The sequence below is a fragment of the Catharus ustulatus genome, chromosome 12, assembly GCF_009819885.2.
Source record: "Catharus ustulatus isolate bCatUst1 chromosome 12, bCatUst1.pri.v2, whole genome shotgun sequence".
Taxonomy (NCBI): Eukaryota; Metazoa; Chordata; class Aves; order Passeriformes; family Turdidae; genus Catharus; species Catharus ustulatus.
Genome location: NC_046232.1, coordinates 8,592,992 through 8,616,774, shown reverse-complemented (window position 1 = coordinate 8,616,774; position 23,783 = coordinate 8,592,992). Strand labels below are relative to the sequence as shown.

Genomic DNA, 23,783 nt, shown 5'->3' with positions numbered 1-23,783 from the left:
CTTGGAAGATACGCAAGTACAGTAATTTGATGATTACAAAATGTACCTGATTATAAGCCGCACTTCCGGTAACTTTTTGTTCTTTGTCCATAAATAAACCGCACTGGATTATAAGCCGCACTTTTGTTCCCAGTGAGGATCTGCGGGTAACTTTCATAAAGTTGCCAATTAGTAACAGTATCGCATGATCACAGGGTTTACTGGCTCGGCTCGGGACCGGGCGGGCTCAGGCCACTCACGGCTGCTGCGGGCTCGCACTTCCAGGTTGGCAAATTTCTGAACTTCATCCATATATTGGCCGCACCTGATTATAAGCCACACTTCCGGATTTGGACCAAAATTTTAGTCAAAATGGTGCTGCTTATAATCGTGAAATTACTGTAGTTTTCGTATACTCCTTTATCACAAGGTGAAAGATGGAATGAGAATCTGTCCCTTAGTGTCTGGAATGAAGTTCCTCACTGATATGCATTCTTCTGACTGCACTGGATCATAGTTTTCAGTTACACTTCTTATTTATATTTATGCATGTATAAAATCTTACTTATTAATAAGATTAATTATCAACTGGAGGGAACATATACATACAGCTAAATTCCATATATATTCCATCAAGTATACATAAAGTACATAAACGTACATGATTATAAAGATACACTCTTGTACACTGACAAGAGTCAGGTATCCCCAGCTTCTGCAAACTGAGCAGATGACACTGCCTTTGTTTTTTTTTCACTCTGAGACAGACTTTCCCAAGCTCCACTACCCTTTATTATTCTATGTCAATAAGTATTTACTGAACGATGATTCAAATTTAGAGACCTATGAAATATTCAAGTACAAGCTACAGACTGACCCGAGGCTTACACATATAAAATACAAGATGCAATAAAAAGGGAGCAAAACATTAGTTTTTACCTTAAGATTTACAAATTAAAACAAAAAAAAAATGTCCCAAACCCATACCACAAGGCATACTTATTCATTTTTAAACCTTATGTGGAGATCTGCAGCTCTTTAGGCTATGCGAAATTCATTAAAAAGAAACAAGAACATAGTGATTGCTATGACTTTGACCCTACACCACGGCCTCCAACAGATCAAACACAACCACAGGATTTATCAGTTAGGTCACATTCACCCACTCAGATCTAATTCTGACCAATGACCTGAAGAGAAAAAGAGAACAATGGAGAGACAGGGAAAATGAAAAATATATCAAAAAGATTGTAAATCACTAAATTTTACAAGGACAAAAAGGTCACAAAAATGGAATTGTTCTTGATTCTACATTTACGTAAATACTAGTAATGACCAAATTTACTTTGATAGAGTTCTAAGTTTCATTAAACTATACAACATATTTTCTCACAGCCACCTGATAAAAATCTAAGCCTTAACTTTCTAAACAGTTTAATCCCTAATTTCTGTATAGGATGAGAAAAGTTGTCAGACAAAAACAAGCCAATCAAACAACACAAACCTCACCCCTCACACTCTTCAATTCATGTCATACTTGCTGTTTATTACAGGTTTAGACGTCTCATTGTTGGCACCAATTCTAAAAATATTGGAGCATATATAACTACATAAAGCGATCTTTAAACAGTATTTGGAAACCTTCCAGCATGTTTGACCATCAATATGATCAAAGGCTTGATCCATAACATCGCTCTGTCCAGAGTAATTTAATTTTCTCCATGGCAGGTGTGCTTCTGAAACAGCAGAGGTTTTATGCAACATTTAAATTTATCAATGTGGCATTAACACAACAAGAACTACTTTCAGAGAATTCTGAACTCTTCTCTATTTTTTATATAGTTTTTTATGATCATACAGATGGATTTGACCACTGCACTCCATATTTTATTAGGGCAGTTAGACACTGAATATTTTATTAGGGCTGACAAACTCATTAATAGGCTAGTTTATTTTATTGATACCTGTGGAGATTTTAAATGCTTGAGGTAAAATTTTCTATGCTTGACAGCTATCTTAAGGTGGTATGATTTTTTTTTTTTCCTTTCTCAGCAGAAGTGTCTCAAGTCATTTATCATTCGTGTTAAAGTCATGAAACACAAGTGTTTCAGAAAACCTTAATGCCTTAAAGTATGAACTCAAAGCTGAACAGTCACCTTCTGTGAGCTGAACCTCCAAGCTGATAAATGGTTCCCACCACAGTGGCAGCCTTGCTTGAAGCACTGTTGCTTTTCCTGCTTGCTCAAGCAGGAGAGGTCCATACTGACCATTGCACATGGTGGTAAACAGAGGTTCATTACAGTGAATGGAAGTGATAGTCGTTCACTTACCTTTACTGAAAAACCCATGATAAACTCATCCTTATCTCCTTGATACTGATGTTTGCAAAACCAGATAGAAATAGCAAAGAAAACCTGTGAATTGAGGTAGCAGGTACTCCTATGTATATCTCTGGTATACTCAATACATCAAAACATGGCCTGTTTAAAATTGCATACTACCTAGAGTGTTCTCAGAATAATTCTATATAAAACACTGTAATTCTTAGGATTTCTGATTTGCTTAGATGCAGATGTTAGAAGCCAAGACAACTGTAATGCTCCTGCACTTCTAAAGAGAATGGTAGAACTATTGTTACTAAGTACTCAGATACTCTGATAATAAATACGTCTAAATACAAGAAAAAGTATTCTATTCAGGAAAGGATTCAGGACAGTGCACAAACAGGGAAAGCAATACACAGACACTGCAGATGAAACAAAATACTGTATATTTAGTTATTATCTATTATTTATTATTTTTGACCTTTTCTAGTAAGGATTGTAAGCAGAATTAGTTTTGACTATTCAAGAAATCTGACCTCATAAAAATACTTTTCAGGCATATGTTTTAATTTTTTTTTCCATGTTGGCGGTAGCAGCATGCAAGACAGTTCTGAAAATCTGCACTCCCTGGGGGAGTATGAAAAAACCATAACATAGCCAGTGTAAAGCTAAATATGTAGTTTGATAACTGAACAATAAATTGAAGTTTTATTAAGTGATGTTATTCTATCTTTAAACCCAAACTAAACATATCATCAACAATAAAACAATAAAACAGAGCAAGGCTTGCAAGGTAAAAGAAAGTAACAGGAAATTAGGAAGTGACTCATTTTGCAAGTATTATGAATTTCAAAGAATAGATTCACTTTAAACTCGTATACTAATTGAAAAATAACTTCTTGCTGATAAATGAAGATTATTAACTCTGAGCACAGAATATTGCTATTTAAAGTCCACCCATTTATTTCTCACTCTTAATACACATTGGATCTAAAGGTGGCTTGGTAGACACGTTGCCATATGCTGTACACAGCCAGCAAAAATCCTTTGATCTTTTTTATTACTGTATCATATTGTAATGATATTTACTTTTCTAAAACAGCAAAGATACCAGCTGGTTAGGAAAATGTAAAAGCAATACAGATAACAGCTAATTTCCTTATTGAAAGGGATTTCAAGTGGTGGCCATAGGAAGAAATATTCTGCACTTTAATTAGAATAAAATTTGTTATTGATTTTCATATTTGTCTTCTAGCACACAAGTTTGGAGCCTATCCTGTACACATACTATATTAATATTCCAAATGTATGATTAGATCAATATTCATTGTCATGGAAAGATATTCCTCTGTAATGGAAAGTTGCCGTATCCATATATTAAAATTTAGGTAAAATACATTGAACTACACAGATATTTCATGGCCTCTATATTGTTTTCTATATCACTACACACATGCAGGTGCAATATCAACATTTAAACTTAGAATAATTTTACTTTGCTCTGTAAATCAAGGGAATAAAAGAATATAATTAAATGTAGCTTATTACAGACCTGTAAAAGCAACAGGCAACTATCTTTTGTCTTCCTACCCCCCACACATCTTTTTTGAACTTGTCTTGTAGTCAGTGGGGAAGAGATACAGACTTAAATTACACTTGAAATCAACCATACTCCTGGTATTTAACATTTCATAACATTTCATAAACTATGCTGAAATCCTATTTATTTAGAATACATGCAGACTACTGTACTCAGAAAAACTTCCCAGTGATCATGTAAAATAAGGTTATCTTTGTAAATCTCATTAAAAGACTACAAGTTGTACATGAAGTAGCACTGGTTTAGAGTTTAACCTAGGACACAAAATTTCTTCTGCCCCATAAAGTGATGATTACGAAAGCCTGTTGAGACAAACATTGTTATGTCCTTTGGAATGCTTTCTGTACACGTGTGTCAACCCTTACCACAGGAAGCCTGACAATGAACTGTTATGCACAATGAAATCTTTCATCTGCTTTAGGCGTCACCCTATTAATTACCTGATGAAAGAACCATTCTACAGTCAAGGTGGTATTAGGTCTCAAAATTTTTCTAAAGCCACCTGTCAAATTCAACAGAATTATTGCTGACTCTACAACAGTGTAAATACTGAAATATTAATAGAAATTTCTTAATCCACAGTCTGAAATTATAAACAGACTGGCTGTTTTCCCAGTCATCCATTACCTTTTGCACAGGAACACTGTTCAGATTTGTTTTTCTAACTGAACAGTGATACATGAGTCTCACACAATATTCCATTGACTTTAACTTAGAGGCAAAGCCTAAGTCATGAAGCTAACTGCATTGCCAGAAGAAATATAAACTTTTTGACTGTAGAAGCAATAACAGCTATCTTATGCCCCCTTCCTTAATGGAATTCAAGGCTACCACTCAGATTTTATCCTATTTAACTGAGTTAGGGAACATGTTCAGAGGTAACAGTGTAGGCAAGTGGTATTATGTGTGGTTGCCCATTCATTTGCCAACAGATGAAATCCTAATGAAAGGTGCTGTGCTCCTGCAGAGGTGCCTCAGTGATGCAGTGTATATCTGTCACACATTGGAACAATGCTTTGTCTGCCTGAGTCCCACTGAAGAATCTGCATAGCTCTTGATCTAGGTCAGGCCAATTTCAAGGATCAATGCCATGACCTCTGGTGCTCTGCTGCAATACAGATGTAATTCAACATTAAAGCAACTACAGTATATCCTACTAGGCTTCCTCAGGTGTTGACCCTAGATGGCACCTTTTTGTCAGCAATGCATAACAGGAACAACAACAATAAAAGATTTGTTAATTCCTACTGTATAGCAAATAACAGCATCTTTTCCTGGGTACCAGCTACTCTTAAAGAGGTGGTGATTGTGGCACTCATTTCTTCCATGATACTCATAACAAAAGACACACTTGTAGCCATCTGCACCCTGTCTGAATATGCAAATATGCATAAACAGCAGTATCAATTTTACTTCCTCTTTAATCTTGAAATAGACAATGGTTTTATGAGTAAAGGAGGAACAGTTCAAATGTACTCTGATTTTTCCTGTTTATAAACAGTGTAGTGTCTTGTAATAACCTGTAAAATAAATTGTTATCTCAGTGTTCAGCTAGTAAAATTGGGTTTTGATACAGTTTTAACATGCTCTGCATTTCAGTGGCTCTGGAGTCAATGCATCTTCCTCCTCTCAGGACACACAGCTCAGAATTGCTTGGACACTCATACTGTAGTGCCTAATACCATTTCAACTGCTAATAGTTCTGTCTGTCCAAGCTCAAATACCTACATTTATAACCCATATGAATCAGTATTACATTGTCAAATCACCTAGGAATCTACAGTTTAACCTGAAAACACCCAGCTTTGGTTTTGCTGACTACAGAGTTGTTGTGAGCTTTGCAACTATCTTCCACTATTAACTGATTATCAGTTAAATCAAAAGATCTCAGATCATGACTTTCTGGAAGAAAGCAAAACTTCACGCTCCAACTTGGGATGGTTTAGACTGAAAAGTCTTTTTAATAAATTTGATTTTTATTTATAGCTCCCAGGAGTGCTCTACTCAATTCACTGTCATGTCAGCTAAACTTCTGATTGTCAGGATCGAACTTAAGCCACTCCGTTTTACTAGTGGCATACCTTGAGTTATAAGAAAGTTTTATTTCTTTATTGTTTATGTAAACATTGAAGCTCTCCAATTCACATAATGTGCTAGTATCGCTACAATGTTTTGGCCTTCTATAAATTATGCTCCTATAACACTACGTGACAGAAAATCTTCTGGAAAATGAGCAAAACATCAAAACAAATAGAATGACCCCTTTGTGTTATTACCTGTTTCAATTTCCCAAATATAAACTGAATTGTCTTCACATCCAACAATTAGCATGTTCTCAAGAAGGTCAAATTTTATCTTCTTCACAGGAAACAGATGCTTTCTGGCATGTAAGAGACATTGTCCCTTCTGAAGGTGTAGAATTGCTACTGAGTGGTCACTGCACACACAGCACACTATACTCTCATCTTTTAACTGCAAAACAGAAAACCTCCAGTTTGGACACTGTAACCACATTCATAATCACATATTAACAGGTCTAGTTAAAGTATTTCAGTGATTTCTTTCCCAGAACATACTAATTTTAGAAAATTATGCTTTATTCAGCCAATATATTCAACTTGTTTTCAACTCATTTCCTGACAGGAAAACATACCTCCATCTTTGGTTTTTCAGTACCTTAAATATACTAATTTAAATTCCATTTATTCACAATGTTTAGAACATCAAAGCAGTGATTATACAACCAACTATACAGTAGCAGTTGGCCTAGAAAAGAAAGTAGTAAAAAAATTACCTTAAACCAAACTGGTTTCATGTGATATAAAATTACGTCAGGTCTAAAAACAAAAGTCAAGTGTAATGTATTTCTAACAAAAATCTAGGTTGCAAATTTATTTCATAGCATGTGGATCTGATACTGCAGAGCCTGCCTTTACTGCAAAAGTAATTTTTGGTGACACACAGAAGAATTTCCCTACAGAACAATTCAGCTCTTTAAACAAGGTTGAAACACTGGCCAGGCAGGCATTAAATCCTACTCAGTTTTCAGAATAAAGATAAAAAGGAGCCTTACAAATAATAAAAAATTTATTTCAAACCGTATTTTTGACTACTCAATTTTGGCATGAAGTGAACTCTGAGTTATTCATAAGAATCAAACGTCTTTGCAGACTAAGAGGAAAAACAGAAATCCCAGCCTCATAGAATACAATATTCAAAAGTTACGTAGAACATTCAGTACAGTAATTTTTCACCTAAATTTAACTTCAAAGTTCAATTAATTAGAACACAACTTTATATTATTCTAAATATCATTAAATGCAAAGACATACACACAAAGGACCAAAAAGACATATCAGGAACCAAAATGATGTATATATATTTTGGACTAACTGAGAAGATTTAAATACTATATTCAAGCTCCTAGCCTGAGTATGGTTTTTAAATTTCAGGAGGAGGATTTAATCAGATTGACACATTAAATTGATAATCATGACATTAAAAATTGTGAATAGAATGTTAAGAGCTTCAATTTAATATGCCACAAACTCAAGAACTCCCTGCAATCAAAAACAATTTTCAAAAACAACAATTAAGAGGAGGTAAATTGAGCATAAAGTGGTGTGGGTTAAAGTAGTGCCAGATAGTGTTTTCTTTTTATTTTCTCTTGTATATAAATATACACACACATGATTTTTTGGAGACATCATTTATTATGCTTTTACTTACTCTGTAGTGTTCTGGGGATCGCAAGAGCTCTGTCACTGCACCAGACTGCAGATTAAACTGGTGTAGGATACCTCCAGTAAATATATCCCAGCAGATCACAACAGAGTCCTGGCTCCCTGATAACAGCCAGCTTGGATCAAATCTTACTGATTTGTCATGTGGATAAAGTAAGCAAGTGACTCTGCTACTGTGACCACTCAGTACCTTATAAGGTAGATTATCTGAAACAAGATAGTACATACATTATTTTTGCTGTTTAAAAATAGGAATTCCATATTTTACAGCACATTTCCTGAAAGCCAGGATAAATATAATCAAGCTTTTCATGGGATCAAAGAATTTTAGACCTGTTCATAAAAGGGAGAACAAAAGTCTGCACTCTGAGTTTCACTACTAAGATGCACCCTTCACGTTCCCTTCAGTGGAATGATCTTTTAGAAAGCAAATACAAAGGCAAACTGCCAATATAGTGACATGCCACATATCTCAGTCCTAGGGGATATCCAATCCCACAGTCATCCCCAGATTCCTACTCCTGGAAAGCACTTGGTAGTACTAAGCTATGATCCAATAGATCAGTTATGGAAGGAGAAAAATCATAATCTTCCATTTTCCTCATTCCATTCCTAAGCCATACTTTTCAGAGAATTTTTACAGGGATCATTGGAATGGATGCCAGAAATATAAAGTCTTCTGTGCTTGACTGAGATAATCTGAACAAATTGTTAAAACTTACCTTTAAGAAAAGATATGTTTTCTAAAAGTCTTGCTCTTGCAGTTTTTAAACCTAATGTTACAAAAATTTTCCCATTTTCACATCCACATACAAGCTTATCAAGACCAGGTATGTACACAGAGGAACTGACAACTGCACTTTCAAATCCATCTTCAGATCCACAAAGTTGATCAATAATGCCTTCTGACATGGAATGATTTTTATCAAAATTATCCTGAAGAGTCCACATGGTTGTAATTGGGATCTCTAGAGGGTGGGGGAAGAGAGGATTTTTTTGTTTATGCAAAACAAAACATAAAAAGTCAAACTAAACAAAATACACCTTTTCATCTCTTGATCACTTCCCTCAACTTATCCTTTCTGCAGTCTAGGGTTGGAAAGTCAGCATTTGCTACTCCTCCTAACTACAAGCAATCACCACACAACGAATAAATGAGCATAACTTTCTAGGGTAAACAGTTTTTAATGAGAATTTTGATTTTCATTAAAATTGACCCCAAAACACAATGAAAAAGATGGTAGCTAGGTGCCAAAAGTGTCAAACCTTTTGGAGACCCATCAAGCGTTGACACAGGAACATCAGGAACATGCCACAAAGTGATCCGTCCCGAAGCTTCACCAGAAAACAGAACCTTGTAGAAGGGCTCCTTTCTTTCATTCATGAAGCCCATAACAATAGGAAGATTCTGTGAAAAAGAACATTAATTAATACTCTGAAAAAAAACTGATTATATAGTGTAATAATTAATTGTAAATGTGAAAGGCTTTTTAAATCAAAAGCTGTAAAAATACAAAACAAACCACAGCTGATTCCTTATCTGCTGCTAAATCCTGCTCAGACCAAGTGCACTCTGCCTGGTACAAACCTCTCAAGGATCACCTCTGCTTTGCAAATATCCTTGGCTAAACCTACACCCTAAATAGAAAAGTGGACTGGGAGGTCACCCCAGGTTTATAGTTTCACCAGCATAAGGACCAACATCAGGCTGAAAAAAGAATGCAGTGAAATACTGATAATCTTTGCATGAAAACAACTTCAGTAAAGCTTCAGTCATCACAACTTGCACGACTACAAATAATGAAAGTTAAGAATTATGCTTTTACACTGGTAATAGTCTATAACACCATCATTCAGTCATGAGGTGGTGCAGCATTTCCAACGAGCAATGAAGCTGCTGAAGGGTGTGGAGTACAATTCTCATGAGGAGAAGCTGGGGGAGATGCATTTGTTTACTCTAGAAAACAAAGGAGGTTCTGGAGAAAGCTTATCACTCTACAAATACCTCATATATTGGATATACTTTTTTACAACATTGAAGTTTTAGAGTCAGTTCCAAAATAATTAACTGTCCTGCAAAATGGTTCGGTTTACAGTCTCAAAATGGAATTCAAAACAGATCATCACACAGGTGATTTAGTTCCCACAAATCTGCTATAAATACTATTTTAGGCAGTAAGGCAAACATTAAAGCAGAAATATTTAAAAAGATCAGGTCATTATTTTTTAAAAAGCATATATTTGTGGGGAAACATATGTGAACTTTGTACCACCACTGTAACCCTATTATTTGCTAAGCCACATGTTCTGGCTATTTCTTTTCCCTCACCTTTCCTGACCTTTTGTCATCCTTCAGCAGTTATTCTATCTGATTTTTAGATCACAGCATTTGGGGAAAAGCTGAATGGCTTATGCTATTTCCCTTCAACAGAAAATTAAATCTGTCAGGCTTCACAGGATTATGCAACAAACATGCTTCTTAAGGGCCTACATTTGTCAACAGAAAGAAAGAATGCTGGAATACATCACACAGGTATATATTTAACAGTGTTTCTAGTCAGCTACAAATAAAAATATGTTTCTGTTGCATATCTTCAGAAACTGCTTATCAAGCTGCTTGAGCTGTCACACAAACACTCAAACTAATGCAACTTCAGGCAGGAATTAAATCCACATCTTCCAACAATTACAACTTCATTAACAGCATAAGCAACCAGACTTAACAAAAAAAAAAAAATCAGAATCTAAGCTACACAGAATAATGTTCATGTTTTGCCCAAGTAAGAAGACCTATCACATATCTTTCCTGCCCCACTTCCCAGATTCCTAACTATAATGAATTTTTTACTTTTCAAATCAACTGGGTTTCCTTATTTATTTCTTTGTGGTCACACAAAGCAAAACATAAAAAGTGAGCAAAGCTGTAGATTTTCCAAAACAGTTGCATCCTTTTGAGATACCTGTCTACACAGTATCTATTCACAGTATGAAATTGGTGTGACATGCTCTGCTAAATATGAATTCTCAAACAAAAGTATAGAGATCACCTACTTTTCAGCTTTCTCTTTCCTTAATATTAGGGGCTTTTTCAAGTCAAGAATACATTTCTGAGGAGAGTCACACATGTCTAATTTTATGCACTCTGGGTACATCAGTCTGCTCACAGCACAAGAAAGTTCTGCATAAGATTATGCCTCTGAAGGCACAAACCAGCAGTATTCTGGATAAAAAGCCACATATTCAGACCCTTCAGTTTCAGGTAGATGCACAACCTATTTATGTAGTTACAGTGAGGCATGCATACATTCCTTAATAAAAAAAGAACTAAGTAACTTGCTTACATTTTGCTCATGGGTTGCGCCTTCTTTGATTTTGGTTTTATGGAATGGTTTTATTTGTTGGGAGTTTTTATTGTTTATTTTCTTTTCATTATATTTTATAGATTTCAAAGTAGAAGATTCTAAAAATATTTTAGACCACATCTTCGATAGAAAAATTTTTATTTTTGCCAAGATCAGAAAAAAGAAACAACAACCAGTTTAGCTACAGTTGAAGATAAAGGTTTTTTCCCTGCTGTGAGAAAAAACTAAATATAGCCAAAACCAAAGACAAAAATGTTATGAGCATCTTCAAGTTTGTAAGTAGCAATTTTAAAATTAAGAAATAAATATTAATTATTTTTATAGGGAAATTAAATATGTTTATTAAATTATTAATTCTTTTGGGATTATTCAGGTAAATGCAAACAGACAATAAACAAACTTTCAAACCCTTATGAATTTACCTTATTTTCCTTCATACCCGTAAAGCTGAGTAAATGAGGATAAACTGTTTCCTTCAGTGCCTTCCCATCAGCAGGGCACATGCTTTTAGAAAGGCCACTGCATAATTCAAAAAGAAATTTTAAACATACAAGCTTTAGAAAGTCATTTTTTTTAGAAAGCAGAACAGTAACATCCAAGATTCAGAAGTTCAATTAAAGGTAACCAAATAAGTAATTACAGGAGACTTTTTGAAATCATAGCACCAGCTGCCCAAGTTCTACATGGCTAATCTTATTCCTATGTCCCCTGCTGTGTCAAACAAAGACTGAGGGCTGTCAAACTCAGAGTAAATCTTTGAGTGCCAAAGTGGTTTTGTTCTGGTTTTTGATCATTTGCAACATGCAGAGATTTTCCATAGTAACCCTCCCAAAGTTCATCTTGTACCTGAACTTTTTGTGTGAATTTCCCATCTGAGCCCACCTGTTTAGCAGCTGGTAGATGTAGCTGTGGCCATCTTCTGTCCAGATGATAAGTCTGTAAGCTGCCAGCACTTCCCCACCAGCAAAGCACTGACCACTCTTACAAAACTCAGTACAAAGCAAGGAGAAATCACAATAATCATAGACCTAAGTTCAGAAAAACAACAAAATATAAACAAATAGTATTGGCAAATTTGTTTTAACCTAAACTGGGTTTGGGCAGTGGATCAGTAAGTAGAACACAAGTCCTACTCTTCATAGCTGAAGAACTATTTTTAAAGCCTAAAGTTTTGATAATAAACCATTACAAAGTCAGAGTCAAACCGTACCGTTCAAAGTTAAAGAAACTGACAGTGAAAAAATAAAAACAACCAAAAAGTAGGGTCTTATAGTCTCATAGAAAGTAATAGAAAACAATGCATGTTACAGATATTTTTCCATGAAAAGCCTATCCATTCTATACGTAAACTTTCTCTATGAATGCTTTTGTACAAAATTTAAGTAGCCCAAGAGATATCTCCAGGATAGTCTACAATTACATTATTCCAAGTTGACCCAGGTGTATGTGAATTTTTTTGACCCATTCCTGTCCCCACAGAAATGCTGGAATCAGGTATACAAGTTAAAATAATCCTGAGTGATCAATATAAGAGAAATTTTGGAAAAGAAAAAGATAGAATTTTTACAGTAAATTTCAGTTTAAATACATTATGCTTTCCCTAAAATTGTTACCATTTAAAAAAAAAAAATTTTCTTTCTTAGAGCTACAAGAAAAAGTAATATAGTCTGGGGTCTTTAGTTTTGCTGCTTCTATCAACAAACAAAGGTCCCTGGCTACTGAGGACTTGCCAACTGTGAGTACTTCTGTCATACTTAAACAGGGCTTTTTAATCTTTGTCTCCCTTTCAAATGCACTGTGGAGGGGACTATAATGCACTCATGGTTCTAAAACTGTCTAATACTTAAATCCCCCTTCTATCCAGGCAATTTGGTGCTAAACTTTTAAAGAGGCAATACATTCATAAAAAAGAAAAGCTTCATCTCTTTCACACAGCTAAGATAAGCCAAGAAGTGTTGCAGGCATAATTATATCTGACCATTTGTGAACACTTTCTTTAACCTAAGGAGAAAAACAAGTATCTGCATGTAAAAAACACATTAGCTTTCCACTTAACATTAAAAAGAAACTGTAATGCTCAATGAGGTACCTGCCAGCACATGGAGGACACAACTAGAAGGAGCCTTTCTGTGTAAGCACAAAATCTTACTGCTTGGCAATTTATGCAGTCCAGAGATTTTGATTCCTTCTCACACACACTTTGCTTCTCCTTTACAGCACAGAGAGGAAAAAAAGATAAAAAATTTGTTTCCGATATCTGAGATTTCAAGACAGAAATAACCCACTGAAAACAACTTTAAGATATTTTCAAAATTCAAAGCAACATATAATTCTTAATTAACAATAGAAAGACAACAGGGTTCACAACTAATATGTAAACAGAAGTAAATATTCAGTGTGGCTCAGACTATGACCTCACATAAAGAAATTATAACGAATGGGGAGAAGGACCAAAGGCAGGTCATAAATAGAAACTTCAGTAGAGTATCTGCTAAGCATTCTTCAGTCAAACAACAACTACAACTATAAACTGAGTATCAGACTCAGAAAAGCTGATGAGTATTATATGTTCCCACTGATTTTTGTTGCAACCAGGACAGTCTGAGATGCTTGTGTTACCATATGTCTTGTTTGCTCTTAACACCTTTAAAGGTAGTGTAAAAGTAATTAATTTCCTTAGCTTTGTAGTGCTATATGTACTGTTAAAAACAATGTATGTATTTTCACACTTCTTGTGGGAATATCAAAGTAATCACACTCAAAATTATTCTATTGGAACTATATTTATTAATTATTGATTATATCACTTAAAATGGATGCTCTCTGTTTAAGATACCAACAGTCTCAAAACCTCTCAGAGAAGGGGTACACATGCTTGAAATTATGGCTATAAAACTGAAAGCCATTTTCTTACAACATCTTGTAGCTTCAGTTAACTCCAAGTAAATCCAACAATATTTATTAAAACACTGCTCTTTAGAATTTAGCCAGATTGTTACAAACTCTGTGGCAGTCCCTCCACAAAAGGTGGCCCCAGGCAGTAAAAAGACTGCACTACACCATATGTTCCTCTGACATCTGTAATCAGTTGTTAGAGTCCTCAGAATTTTTACAACATGGCAGTGGGGTCTGCTCTAGGAATGTTGAAAAGATGCACCCACCCCAAAACACCACAGATAAATCAAGGACAACAAGATGGTACCAAACTTGACAGACTCTCCTCAGGGGTTGGATTCTACCCATGAACAAGTAGCACTGCCCACACCCTGCAGTTTGTCAAGCCAGGCAGTGATGAGTTACCAATGTCCAGAGAGGATATTTTGCCATTTCTGTCTCACTGTCAAAGTTCCTTTGTGAATCTAGTTTTTAGAGTACAATTAAAACACAAAAATTGCATCCCAATTCTACCACTTGTTCGTAGAAGGTGACAGCTGCTGAGAATATCAACACAAAAAAGAGTAAGCGAGATTGAAGATAGAAAAATAGGACACTTGACACAGCAATAGTCTTTTCCAAGTGTAGACAGCATTGTGAAAAGCAGACTGAGGAAAACAAAATCTAAAGGACCATTTTGAAGAGTAACAAGGGTGAAGAGAGAGTACAAAGGCCAATATTGAAAGGCTTTGAGTTTAAAGGACAGAGTGAAGGAGTTCAAGGACATTATCAGCATAGCAGGAAAGCACTGCAACTTAAGCATCCTGGAATATGAAAAGACAAGAAGCCCGGTCAAAAGGTAGCACAGTTGTCAAGGCAAAAGCTGTCCAATTGCTCAATTTCAATACATGCTATGAAGACATGTTTTCAGAATTTTGTAACAAAAGTAATATCTATTTAATACACATCCAGAAGATTTAAATTTCTTCATATTCTGCTTCAATGCAGCCTTCACTTGGGAACATTCATGTTAACGCTGACCTGAATGCTATTCAGAGATGAAGACAGGTCCCACACTTTGACAACTCCAGTTACAGACACTGCAACCAAGGAGTCTTCTGTAAAAAGTTAACAGTGAGATAGTCAACTTGAAGCCAAGTTCAAACAACACCTACCTATTCAGCACTAAAACGAAGATTCTGGAGGACACTGGTTAGATGAAATACCAGTTTTATACAAAAACATAAGTAAATTATATACAGAAATACAAAACGTGAGCAAATGGGAAAAATTTATTAACAGAAGGCACAGAACTGTGGTATTGTGCCTTTAAATTCTGATATTACAAAATTTATTTATACTTAAATCCAAGAAATGAGTTGCTTACAGCCAGTATAGAAGATGCTTTCTTTTTGCTAAAAAACATATTGAATAAAACAGGACCAATATTAGGAGCCTTAAAAACACCTCTTGTGCTATAAATGAAATATTAACATCTTCTGCAAAACAGCTCTGTGAAACTATTTGGTATTAAATCAAGTAGGATCATGCCATCTATACAGAAATATTTTATCAAAATTCAACTTGCCTACATAGATACATGTAAAACATATACCTTGAATTCTTGCAGAGTGTACAATACACATACAATTTATCCAATCAGAAGACTGAGATGACAAAGTGTGAAGAACATCCAAAGTTTTAGCATCAATAATAAGAACATCTTGATATTCTCCACAACAAAGAAGCCAGCCTTCACCTGTCATTCGGAATGAGCAATGGTAATACTGTCCAAGTGGAAAGCAGAGAGTCAGCACACAGAGATACACAAATGGCATGCAGATTTTTCACACTGAACATGTCAAAATCAACACTTGTAGCATCACTAAAAAAATCTAAGGCATATGTGAAACCATACACAATATTTCTAGCAACACTAGCAAGGTACATAGCTTAGTAAAAGGTGCTTCAGACTGAAAGCAGCACCTTCCTAAATACTAAGATTTTTGTAATTTTAGGAAAAACATCAGATGATAATTTCCCCTATAAATTGCTAAGGATTTTGAGACTTGTTTCTCTGAGAGGCCCCTCTCCAAACATTTAATAAAGCTCCTGTTATCAAGAGTTGTATGAAAAGGAAAAATCAGGTGAAGGTTCAGAATATTCATAATTAAATTTTTCATAATGAATTTATGATTGTTTTCCAGGAAAGCTCTCTACTCCATAGGATATTTTTCATTCTGATGTTACACACCCTCGTGTTCAGACTCTTTCAGCAGTCACATAAAGGAAGAAAACCAGACACAAAGCAAAGGAACAGAGACAGAGTGCAGAGTGACTAAGGATTTCTTTTTTGCTAGGTGTTTTATATGTGCAAGGATGCCCACATTGCATCTCTAGCTGTAATTGTAAACAATTGCTATAAATGCATAAGCAGCAACCTCAAAGCAGATTTACATTTAATACTGACCTTAAAATAAAGGGAACAATCAAGTAGTCAGACAAATATCAGACAACTCAAAAAAACCTGCAGCGCATTTACAAATTTTCTGTACTGTTTTGCTTATGTAATAATTATTTTTTTTTAGTCAACTCTACTGCAAAAATAAAAGTAGTATAAATAACTGGAAACAGGATAAATAGTATTACAGGTATTATGAATACACAGAGGCAGAAATGCCTAGAATTTACAATTACGGTTACCATTAAATTAAACTTGAAATAGAGAATTTTATAGTCAGTAATTCCTCAGAGAAAATACCACACTGGTTAAGATCCATAAATGTTTAAGTGTTGACCCTGGTGTTAAATTTCATTTCAAACGGCAAATATTCAGTTTGCACTACTTGACATCTGCCATTCATAGCTAAATCATCTACATTGAACAAAAGGAACCTACTAGAGCAGATAGGTTAGTAGATCAATTAAAACCAAACATTAACTACCGCCCAAGCAACTATTCCCTGTGGAGCAACAAGAAAAAAATCTACAACAAAACACAATCTATTATAACTATCTGTAGGTTGCATTTTAAAAATAATTTCTCCCCCTAGCAACACTTAATTTTTCCTAAGAAAGTTTTCCTGTTAGATGTTCCAATTTTCCTTTAGATATCTTGTCAAGTCATTAAACAAAAATAATTATAAGCCACAATTAGGTTTAGCTCACTTCTAATAGAAAGGAAGTATCTGTTTTTATGAGTATTTGCTACACCTATTTGAAGGGTAGGAATGAATATTCTACCTCTGATCTTCACAAAAAAATGTACAAATTTCAGCTAATCAGTTAGGTCAGATTTGCCTACTTACCTGCAGAACTTATCTGTAACTTCATCTATTAAAATCTAATTAGGCACTAGAACATACTACACCTCAAATTATAAGTAATGCTTGTTTGTGTATACACATCCATTTAAGAAGAATATACGCTTTCAGCAAATGCACAAATAAAAGTGTAGAATAATTCTTAATTTATGTTTTATACACATACATATAAATAAAAATAATTAAGAAGTTAATATTCTATAATTTTGTTGGCAACATATCCAAGGTTTTTCCTCTATCCTTCACAATTAACTGTGTTTGAACTCCTCATATCAACCAAAGCAGTATCAGGAAAAACATTTTCTTCTGGAAGCTTTAAAAAACTTTGGATTCCAAATTGGCTCTGCTTTGGAGTTATATGAAGGCTCAGACATTCATCATTTGGAGTCTTAGTTCCACCCCAGTTTTCCTCACTGAAGAAAAACAGCATTTTAATCAACACAGGATCCCTGAGCTTTTCCTCTACTTTTCCTCCAGAAATAAGCCATGTCCCAGAGTCAAACCCATAGATGTTGGGCCCCTCAATCTTACATGTGTATTTCAAACTCTCCCACACTCCAAAATCTAGATACTTATTCTACTTGGATACAGATTCAGCCAGGCACATGAAATTATCTGAAGCAATATTGAAAGTCTCTGAAAATAAGGGATTTCTCCTAAAGATCTGTAATGAATGAAAGTGTATTTCTGAAAATGAGGTGAAGTCTTTTGGAGATTCCACTCCATTTGGAGGTCAGGGGCTCAGCACCAAAACCATTCAAAAGTTTAAAAGTAAGTCTTTCAGCAGATTGTCTCACAATGTTAGGCCAGATTACTTGTACTTTTAAAATGTCATGAAAAAGCCAACATCAAACTTGAAGCTTCCATGAAATTTTAACAAGAGCAAAGATTAAGACCATTTCACTTGGCTACCTGATGCACAAACAGTAAGTTAATCAATACTGCATTTCAAATATTTGCAGCTTAAAAGTAATCAGTCTGTTTTGATTAAGGAATCCAGAGGAACATAAAAGTCTCAATCCTTTTCTTAGAAGAAAAAAAAGCTGAAAAAGAGATAAAAACTACTTATATTGTGACAGGGTCTTTTCTCCTATGTTACAAGCTATATATTTTAAACTGTTTCTGAAAAATACCATGTTAATAAAGCAAAACTCTTGTCATGAACAGAGACCTCATGAAAGTTGCTGTACTTACATGGATTGCTGTGTGCCTATAAGGAAGCTTTGCGTTCTCAATGCACTGTCCACTAGTGACATTCCAAACACACATCTCCCTGCCAAAGATAACTTCATATTATTCTCTGTCATTTCCACTCAATTGGCTTGAATAATTTTGTGCCACCAAGTTTTTCTTTAGTGCTGTATTTAAGTGCAGTCTGGTCATTTATAAAGCTTTTTGTTACAGATTGCTGGGTAAGAAAATGTAGTCATTAGCAGGGGATGACATACAGTATCTGTTTCTTTTTGTTTTGGTAATTACACCCTGTTGCCTTTGCAACCAACCTGACTTTAAGACCAACTCTGGTCTACAACAAATTGTAGGTATACTGCCATTACAGCTCATCAACATGTCACTGTAACTATCTGTCACTGGAACTACATCCTCCTGAAAATGATTCATTTCACTGAACTTAAACCACACGTTTTGAAAAGCATTATGCATCTTCTCCCACATCAGACTTCAGTTCTTTAGAGGAACGACTTTTGTTAAGAAGAAACAGTGCCATCATGAGGCTGCTCCCAAAATCTGCTCTTGATACACAACTACCTGAGCACCTGTGTAACACTACCTGGGCACATTTAAGGTTGTTTGAGAAAGATACTTTGGCACACCTTCCTTATCAACATGTTATTCAACATGCAATGGGACTGGATTACAAGAGACAATCAAATTAAAGGTAAATTTTAAAAGGCTATATGAGATACATTATCATAGTACAGCAACAGAATGTTAAACTCTGATGCTTTTAGATTTTATAAAAAAATACCAAACATTACTTCCAGAGCTAAAACATTCATTTCGTTATTTCTGACATTACATAGCAAGAAACTTTATGTATCAAGACTTCATACATTGGGGAGAATATTATATTATATAAGAGATACTATCTGATTCACATTTTAACCTACATACTTTCCCATTTTATGCTAAACTCTAAGTATTATTTCTTAATATTTTTCAGCTGAGCAATATCAAGATCAAAGTCAGTAGATCCAAAGTCAGAACTTAAGTGAAAGCTTTACACTGCGCTAAACATTCCAGAGCAATGATTTTTCTCCTCGTCTATATCAGTACTCTGTTTTGGCTACATTACTGTGATACATACATACCTAAAAGCATGCACAAATGAGACCAGAATGCCAGAATGTAACTTCAGCTTCTACACAATGCATTCAATTTACTGTGTGTACTAATAAGGAGTGAGAAGCATCACACATTCTATACAGCATATGCTATAGGACAGGTTTGTCACTTATAGGACATCAGTGAGAACTTCAGAATCATTAGATTCATTTCTATACTTCCATACTAGAAGTACAAAAATTATCATTCAATGCTCATTCTTTTGGGATTAGTAGAAACTCAGAAAATAATCTGCAGTGGAACAGGGAAGATTATCATAGAATCATCTTCCATACAATTTCTTCCATCCACACTACAAGGAGATGGAAGCTTGAAAATGGCAGAAGTGAATTATTCACAAGCCAGAAAATGCAGTTTGGCAAACCCTCCATCTCCTGAAGACAAGGCTTCCTATTTGTAATTATCTCAACTTCATGTTGCAACCTTACAGGGATCAGTGATGGATGCTTTGCCCTTATGTAATACAGATGAGAAGTCAGCAGTAATTTGGTAAAAGTGAACACTTAAATGGGCCAGAAGACAATTCAATCCTACCAACACACATTCCAAACAAGTCTAATGATCCCTTCAGAGATAAAATCTTTAGGACGTGAACATCTCTGTATGGTATATCTACAGCTATAGCCTCATTTGTTTCTTAACACTTTCCACCCCAGGTTTTTTTTTTTTCATTTTTTAAATACTGTATCTTTGCTCCCAGTATGATCTGGAAGCAGTGTTGCACTAATAGATCTTCAGAACTGGGATGAAAAGCAGCTTCATCCCAGAATCCTTGAGTAGAACTGTAGAAGGGCAATACAAAACTGGTTGAGTAGATTTCTCACCCTCTCTGCACATAAACAGTACTGTTTACCACTACCTGTCCAGTGAGGCAGTCTAATCTTTCAAGATTAAGAAGCCTGGAATAGTTTTTTTGCAGGTTATCCCTTTCTTGTATACTCATGATTGAATGAGAGAATCAGACAGGGATCCTAGAAGCTGGAAAGGATAAATAAGCTACTCAGTGAGAAACCAGTACCCTTAAGGTGCTGGCAGGCACAGCTTGAAGGACAATTGACAAGAAGTCTTCATGGAAAGCATTTTAACAGAGCTGTCCAGTTAATTAGAAAAGATAAACCCCAAAAAAGAGAAGGGGATATAATTAAGCAGCCAGACAAAATTGCTAAAGAAAGCCCTTAAGAAAGTAAGCAGCTAGCCCTAACTATTTTCAACAGGTCTTCAAACTCCAGCTGAAAAGGTTATCAAATATTCTTAAGTGTAACCTAGCAGAAATGCAGGAAGTAGTCTGACTCAAGTGGCAGGCTATGTTATAAAAAAAAGCTGTAAGATCAGGGCCCTCTGAAAGGATATTCTCCAAAAGAGCACATCAGATTTAAAGACAGAAAATGAGCACATATGCCTTTAACTCATGGTCATTCTGTGTTTCCACATGTACTGACTGACATCAACCAGATCAGAGTACATTAGCCTCTTTTACTGGTTCAGTTCTCAATACTGAACTCAGGAAGATACAGATATTCCAATGCTGTTGAACTTGCTGATGCCCTCCAATAACCCATTAATTTCCCTTTGAGTAGGGTCTATTAACATCGTTGTCATCCTTACTAGCTGCTATCATTTTAATATCATGGAAGCAGATTGAAACATTTCTACAAATGCAACGCCTGACCTACACTTGACACACATTTCATGATTTAAGAAATAAAAAATTGAATATTCGGTTACCTACCCATTTTCAGTAGCACTTACTACATATGGCTGTTTCTCAAACTCTCTTGCTTTTGCCAAACAAGTTACAGAAGCAGTATGGCCAAAGAGAATTTCTTTAGATGAAATCTAGGAGAATAATATAATGATTTATCTTAAACAATTTCTGTATAAACTAAGGATATCTAAAACCAGGAGAATATTACTTGTAGATATATATAATTGTCAACCTGCTTTATATTCTTATGTTCTTCAGTCATGTTTATGGAATGCAGAACAATGTGGATGAATTTTTATGCAGTTTGCATAAAGCCAAGTTTCTGTATTCAGTGAATTCATCTTCTGAAGATTGTATGGAACATTAAGTGTCATAAAACAGGCAATGTGCACAACATCTCTGGTCTTTACCCTACTGCATGCACCAAAAATGGCACAGTAAGGTAGACACTGATAAACCAAAGCTCGTAAAAATGTGTTTCATACCAAGTGGTTAAACAACCTCTCTGATTACCATCACTGCATGCAAATGTTTTAACTGGAAAAGGTAGCCTTATAAAAGTCAAACTTTCAAGCTGTGTTTGCATACAAAGGGGACAACTAAACATTAAAAAAAAAAAAATAGAACCCTAGTTCTAGAAACACAGAAAAATAGGAACTGCTTTCACTCTGCTCCATTCTCAGGAAAATAAATATTAAATAATCAAAGCAATAATGTACCTCTTAATTACATCAAAATCAAAAGTTTCATCTTGGTGCTTCCATCTTGGTATATAGATACGGTTTTTTAAGTCAATGCTTTTTCTTTAAATGACAGGTCACCTTCAGTAATTGATTTACAAAAAAAATCTTCACAAGATAGGAATAATGATAATTATATATATATTTACTTGCTGTCATTTCTCAGAGCACACAGTCTCAATTTATAAACCACAGGTCATACTAATCTATGAAAAATTCTCCAAAGTCTGCAAATAACAGGTTGCTCATATAGACATTTCACTTTCTGCTTTGTGAGTTTCCTATAATAAACATCACACTATCTTTAAAAATTCATCTGAATAAATCTGGATAATCCTATTGCCAATAATAAAAGATAAAACTTCAGTCTGTCTATTTGGTAAACTCTAGCACAGTGGACACAAACCTGTAAGTCTGATGAAAGATCCCAAAGACAAATCTGTCCTTCTTGGCTTCCTGTAACTATGGTCTGCTGGTCATCTGTGATCATAAGAGCAGTGATGCTGTGAGAGGGAGCTGTTCTCCCCCACACAGCCACAGCCGGTACCAATGTCTTCATAGTCAACACCTGAAAACAAACAAAACATGATTATTAAGTCTGAGTAAACATAAGAAAAAAATAATCTTAAAGAGGGGGGAATTTAATCAACATCTGGAAAGGGAAGCTATAAAATATTGCTATAAGAAGCTGATGTGACATTGAAACATCACACTAACAATTTCAGGGACCAGTACTGTCAGAATACTGAAACATCAGCAACAAGAGTTGTGTGCTGCCCCACACAGCCTGGCTTAGCTCTGATGGGCTCACTTTGTTCTCCCTAAATGGGGCTGGTGGAATACACAATGCTTCCCCTGTTCCCTCCAACCAGCAGTGCTGCTCATTGGCAGCAGCAGTAGCCAACTGCTGGAGCAGAGATAACACAGGAGCAGGGTGTCAATAAAGACTCTGTGATTTCTAGAGAGTAAGACAAGAGAAAGATAATATGGCCAAAGGAGAGAACTGGTGGTGGGTCAGGAAGGAAGAGAAAACTGAGGCCCAAGATGGTAAAGCACTATATACCCAACTGTTCTGTGGCATCTCCTAGAGACAAGAACCAAAATAAAGGTGGCAGCAGAGTTGTAAGCTGAGAAGCAGAGAATGAACAGACTCTCTTCATTGCTCAAGACACGAGTCCCTTGTCCAAAAAAATTTATCATATAATAGATTTTTCCCTACTGCAAAATGGAGTTGTCCATCTGGCTGAGGGCAGTTTTGACTCCCACCAGCTGTGCAATAGACAGACAGATTGACAACAGCTGACAGATTGAACCATGTCAAAAATGTTTGTATATGTCAACATGCTATTCTCAAGTGTCAGTGAACAAGAAAAAACAGATTTTGAGCTGTTTCAGATTCACCAATGTCTAAGGCCACTTAAACAAAAAAAAAAATTAATTTATCTTTTCAAAAGTATTGTATATCACCTTTCTTTTAATCCAGATAGCAGTAATTGGAGACATACTTCAGAACAACACATAACAGCCAGTAACAGTGAGTCTAAAGGAAGCAATGTAGGAATGATAAGTGACATGAAGAGCAGCTCCTGTGACAATTCAGGAAAGACCACAGGACAGAAATTGAATACAGAAGAAGCCTTTTAAGTTATGCTTAAAGAAACTACAACACAGCACAACAGCTGAAAGCAGGGATGTGGACAAGAGGTATCTTCATGACTACTACTATTAAAAGCCTTAAGTGACGCAGAACTAAAGGAATGGTGTTGCTT

At 35.4% G+C, this 23,783-nt stretch overlaps 1 protein-coding gene across 1 annotated transcript in view; it reads right to left on the bottom strand.

Moving 5' to 3' along the window:
* The window catches only part of WDR72 (WD repeat domain 72), a 95,183-nt gene extending 72,610 nt beyond the window's left edge, over positions 1-22,573 (bottom strand). Inside the window, exons 1-12 of the mRNA XM_042779679.1 lie at positions 22,421-22,573; positions 21,299-21,405; positions 18,400-18,478; positions 15,498-15,669; positions 14,924-15,000; positions 13,098-13,217; positions 11,891-12,036; positions 11,431-11,527; positions 8,913-9,054; positions 8,369-8,614; positions 7,633-7,853; positions 6,180-6,375 (exon numbers count right to left, since the gene is read on the bottom strand). Of these exons, the coding sequence (XP_042635613.1) occupies positions 6,180-6,375; positions 7,633-7,853; positions 8,369-8,614; positions 8,913-9,054; positions 11,431-11,527; positions 11,891-12,036; positions 13,098-13,217; positions 14,924-15,000; positions 15,498-15,669; positions 18,400-18,478; positions 21,299-21,405; positions 22,421-22,573 (1,756 nt within the window). The remainder of the gene's footprint in view (positions 1-6,179; positions 6,376-7,632; positions 7,854-8,368; positions 8,615-8,912; positions 9,055-11,430; positions 11,528-11,890; positions 12,037-13,097; positions 13,218-14,923; positions 15,001-15,497; positions 15,670-18,399; positions 18,479-21,298; positions 21,406-22,420) is intronic.
* Between the last annotated feature and the right edge of the window lie 1,210 nt (positions 22,574-23,783).